Source organism: Acyrthosiphon pisum, chromosome X (genome assembly GCF_005508785.2).
Source record: "Acyrthosiphon pisum isolate AL4f chromosome X, pea_aphid_22Mar2018_4r6ur, whole genome shotgun sequence".
Lineage (NCBI taxonomy): Eukaryota > Metazoa > Arthropoda > Insecta > Hemiptera > Aphididae > Acyrthosiphon > Acyrthosiphon pisum.
The window spans coordinates 79,044,156-79,049,800 of NC_042493.1; the positions used below are offsets into that span (position 1 = coordinate 79,044,156).

The 5,645-nt window shown below is 30.5% G+C and overlaps 1 protein-coding gene across 1 annotated transcript; it reads left to right on the forward strand.

The window, feature by feature from the left end:
* The first annotated feature begins 1,765 nt into the window (after nt 1-1,765).
* On the forward strand, nt 1,766-5,374 carry LOC103308327 (zinc finger MYM-type protein 1-like). The gene is made up of 4 exons (XM_008181513.1): nt 1,766-1,771; nt 2,724-4,041; nt 4,113-5,072; nt 5,154-5,374. The coding sequence occupies exons 1-4, from the start codon at nt 1,766-1,768 to the stop codon at nt 5,372-5,374; spliced, it is 2,505 nt and encodes an 834-aa protein (XP_008179735.1).
* Nucleotides 5,375-5,645: the final 271 nt, after the last annotated feature.

Sequence of the window (5,645 nt, forward strand, 5' to 3'; positions counted from 1 at the left end):
TGAAGAAGTAGTAGCCAAATTTAATAGTGCTGATCTCCGAGGACTAGGATGTATAGATGTGAATTGGAAAGTGGCAACATAATATACTAGTACAGACTTCAGACATTTAGTTAGGCACGATGAGGTATGGAAATTGGATTCATTAATTTTCGGACATTGAAAGTAGATTTATGGATAAACATTAGTAAAACTCTAATAAATGTATTTTCTATGTAATAATTGTATTAATTATAATTAAATAAGATTTTGTATTTAACTTATAATTAATACAACAAATAACTAAATTACTAATTGGTACAATTTGAATATTCCAATTCAAATTGTTCAAAAAAATTTACATGTCAATTTTTGTAAAACAAACAATAATTTATTAATATTAATAATAATAATAAACTTTATACAACGGAATATAATTTCAATTTCATTTAAAATATACAGTAAACTACAGACATACAGTGTGTGAGATTCTGGTAGTTTGTGACTACCAACAACCACCCACGACCAAAGGGGAACACTTTGGTCGTGACCTATGAGCCGCACCGCGTGGTGGCCAGAGGGCCAGGTCGGTGGAACTCATAGTCTTTGAACACGCATCCGCAAATGAATGCGGAATATTTATATTTTGGGAAAAAGGGAAGAAATAATTAAGTTAAATAATAATATTGAGGTTTTGGGTAATCACGTGGGTTTATTAAATGTACAATTAATTAGTTTTAATATAATAATAATAATGGCATCGTTGACATAACAATATTTATAATAAGAATTCTGTGTGGGCACATAGCAAATATACAATAATAATTTTATGTACATTTTTCCCGGCCCACAGGAGGCGACACACTATATCACTCATAGTGTGTCCTCACAGGGTTACCGGGTAAATGTATTCATGACTACAGAGGTAGTAAAGAATAAGAAAGGAAAAAATATAAAAGGGACCCGCGTCTTGCGACGCCTCAATGGAAGCACGTAGATTATATGGAGGATGGCTCCACATAATCTACGGCCCGCGTTCTTGTAAAGGGGGGACAGGGGGAGAACAATTGTATTAATTTACGACATTGACGCTGACAGGTTGACGACGATGACGTTGACAGGAACGTTGCTCGGCCCATCGTCCGGGCCCTCGTGTGGATCTTAGCCCATCATGTGGCGTGGTCGTGCGCGTTCCAATATTGTGACGTTTGAAACCGTGAACGGCGTTGAACGGTGGTGAGGTGATGGTCTCAACACTGCCGGAGACGTTTTTATTTATGTGTTGAAATTTTAGCGACGTCACGTGGTTTTTGGTGGTGTCGACGCGGACGTAAAAACCACGAAAATGTGAATGTTATTTTGATTAGTGAAATGTCTACAAGCAAATCAAATAAAATTATATATTTATTTTAAGATTAAAATATATGGACGAAATTACGTAATATGTGACTTTATAATATTTAATATTATTAAATTACCAAGAATACCGTTTGAGTTATTTTTTTATAATTTTATATTATTAATTTAACTTACCGGCTACCGTATTAATAATTAGTAATACAAATATAAATATCATATAAAATATCTTAGTCTAACTAACCGTCTTCGCTCAGAATCGCTTTCGTACCTATACAATATAATATTATAATATTATCATTGAATTTAAATTTAATACCATCTATTATAGTGACTCAGTTGTAATACCTACTTTACAGCATAGCAACATCCACTTACCCGATTATTTTAATAAACTCAAAATGTATATTGAAATCGAAAAAAGTTGAAGATTATGTCTGTTTGTTTTCTCTCTCTGGCCCACGCGCAACATTTACAAAACGCATTTATTCAGAATCATTTTTTTTTTGTTTTTGAGTAATCTTAGAGTGAAATCATCCATCACAAAAACGATAGAGAATAATTTTTTTGAGGGTATGACATCAATAAATTTGGCTAATTATTGTGTCAAAAATATTTTAAAGAACATTTAAGTTCACAAAAAATGTTTTATTTTGAAAGTCAAATACCTAATAATAAAATATAAAATTGATATGTCGTATCTTCCCTTCAAATTTATTATTCTCCATAATTTGTATAATAGCTGGTGGTTTTTGTCTATAAAAGGTTAAAAATCATAAAAATGATTTTAGATGAAAGTGTTTTATCCATATTGTGCGTTGGTCTGAGAGAGAAAACAAATATAGTGCTGACATAGCGCTAAATCGAAATGAAGAAGTACTGACTAAACTAGGTACCTACGTGTACAGTGTTGAGTGTTGACCGTGTTGTTTATATATTATTATAATATGAATTTTGTATACTACGAACACGGTCATCATGTTTTTTATAGGTAACCGTGATAATATACTGCTTACTGATAATTGATATGTATTATGTTCGTACCTATAACGTATGATTTAATACGTATGTTTTTCTATTTTTAGTACAAAATACCAATCTCCGATTTATCTGTTATTTGTTTTCATTAGGATTATATTTAATGGCTTACAATCTATGTCTTATCGTTAACAATCTGCATACAAAAATATTATTTCATATAATATGTAACTTTTATCTTTTAATCAATAATTTGATTTATAGACTATAGTTTTTAACTACATCTCACATTTTATTTAACTGAACAATTAACGATAATTAAAAAATATCTATTGTACTATATCGTATAGACAAGTGACTAGTGACGAGTTACTTTCAATAATGATAAAGAATATGATGACACTGTTCACCAGGTTGAATTGAGTTCAAAAGACGAAGAAACCATAAGTGACTTTACGTTGGAAAATAAAGATAAAGAATGTGATGACCCTGTTGACCAGATTTCTGTAGAATCAAATTCAGAAGAAGAAGAAGAAGAAGAAACTATTAGTGACTTTAATTTTGAAAATAATGATAAAGAATATCTTGATTGCCAACATGTTTCTCAAAGTTCAAATATAGCTAATTTTATCAGACCATGTAGATCTGATAGTATCACTATTAAAAATCAGTTCTTTAGTAAGCATCCTATTCAGCCATTTGTGAAGTCAGGTAATGGAAAACTGGATTTCAAGAGAATATACTTTAAAATATTACCTAATAATAATGCTATTCAACGAAAATGGATATCATATTCTTCAGAAACAATTTGTTTTTATTGTTCTTCTTGCATGGCTTATGGGCCATTGAAAAAACCTGGTGAATTTGAATCTAAGTTTATTACAGGTTACTCCGCAAATATTAAAGTGAACAAAAGTCTGTATAAAGATATCGAAAGACATGAAAATTCAAAAGCTTATGAAGAATCGGTCTCTACAGCTATACGCTTTTCTCTTTATAAAGATATTAAAAATATAATCAATAGGGACGTCATGGCTAAAAGTGCACTTGAAATTGAAACTCGTAGAAAAGTTTTGGAAAGGTTGATTGATATTATTCTATTCATTGGCCGGCAAGGTATTCCCTATCGAGGGAAGCAAGAAGGAGCTCATTCTTTAAATAATGAAAATCAAAACCATGGGCATTTTTTAGAGCTTATTATTATCATTTCAAAATACGATGTGATTCTTCAACAACATTTGAATACTTCCATTAAACATAGTGACAAAAACAAATCAAAAAAAGGCCGTGGATCGTTAGTAACATTTTTATCAAAGCATTTCATTAACGATAAATTAATAATACCAATAGGAAATGCTATTCAAATAGCTATTGTCAATGAAATCAAAGAATATCAACACTTTAGCATTATGATTGATTCAACGCAAGATGTTAGTGTTATGGATCAACTGACAATATGTGTACGCTACATTCACGGAGGAGCGGTCCAAGAAAGATTATTGAGTTTGGTTATTTGTCATGATTCTAGTGGTAAAGCTCTTTTTGAATTGTTAAATGAAGAATTGAAAAATCTTAGACTATCAATAAATGACATTGTTAGTTGTTCATTTGATGGTGCTTCAAATATGAAAGGAATTTATAATGGACTACAAGCACACTTGAAAACAAATAATCCTAAAATTGTATATACCCATTGTATGGGACACGTCCTAAATCTTGTGATGACAGAAAGTACAACCCACATCTCACTTGCTGAAAATCTATTTGGGCTTGTTGAAACATCAGCAGTTTTTTTTTATCAGATTCTCATAAAAGGATGTCTGCTTGGATGGCTATAACTCAAGTCAAACATGTTGCTCATAACAAGCTTTATCGTCTTCAAAAAATTGGAGTTACACGATGGTGGAGCAAGGACAAGGCTTTGTCATCTATAATAAATATAAACTTGGTTGAGAGTAATCAAAACGTAGAAAATAGTAAATTTGTAACATTTTTAGAGTTTCTCATTTCAGTCAATGAAGGAAACTTTAATACCTCATCAAAATACATGGCACGTTCTCTCATTGGTAATTGGTCAAAATTTGAGACAATTTTTATAGCTGCTTTGTTCATTGACATATTTTCTGTAACAAGTCCTTTATCTAAATATCTTCAAACTAAATCAATTAATTATCTTCAAGCTTGGGCTATGATAGATACCTTAAAAAAACAGATCCAAAATAAAAGAAAAGATGCTCACATATTATTTTTATTTAAACAATGTCAACTCTTTACAAAAAATGTTAACTCTTATTTTCTTACAAACCAATTAGTTGACATTGAAGAAAATTTTTCTGAAAGGCGCATATCTAAAAAAAAGATAATGCCTGGAGAACGTGGACAAGATGAATCTAGGAGTTTAAGTTCATATGACAGAGTTAAATTCGAAGCATTTTCTATTTTAGATGTTATTCTGAATAGTATAGAAGCAAGATTCATGCTAAATCAAGGACTACTCAAAGATTGTCATTGGTTGGACCCTAAAACATTTTCATCAATTAATTCGATTAATGTGTTTCCTAACGGTGATTTAGAAACCATTTGTGAGTTAGCAGGAGTAGAACGAAAAGTATTTTGTAAGGAACTGAAGCAGTTTGCTGGTCAGTTTGAAAGTTTTCACTCGAGTAGACACGATACAACCATTACAGATAGTGTATTTAATGAATATAATATAAATTATAGTGAAGATGAAGAAAAAACTGAATTAGTAGAGTGTCATAAATGTAATAAATGCATTGCCTGTGCCTACATTATAATTAAAGAACTTTCATTTCATTCAAACTCATTTCATAATTTATTTATAGCTTATAAATATGTATTACTTTTACCCTCTACTCTAGTGACTTGTGAAAGGGTATTTTCTAAACTGAAACTTGTTAAGTCTAAAATCAGATCAACCATAAGTCAACAACATTTATCGCCTTTAATGCTTATGGCAATTGAAAAAGATATAAAGATTCAGAAAACACAAATTATTGATACTATAGCTAAGTCATCTAAAATGTTACATGAATTGCTCATTTAGTATTTATGGTTTTTATATTTAGCTATTACTTTCTTTAAAAATAATGTTGTGTCAACTTTTATTCATTGTTTGACTTCTTTATTATATTTTGGATGATATCTTTTTCGTAATTTAAATTACATTTTGTTTAGTAACTTATTAAAATCATGTGTATCATTAAGCACGTCAGAAGTTAATACTTAGTTTTAGTAGAGAATTGTAAAAGTGGAAAAATTTTAATTGAGCGACTATTTGGTGAGTGGGGGGAGGGAGGTAAAAGTCAGCGTTAATA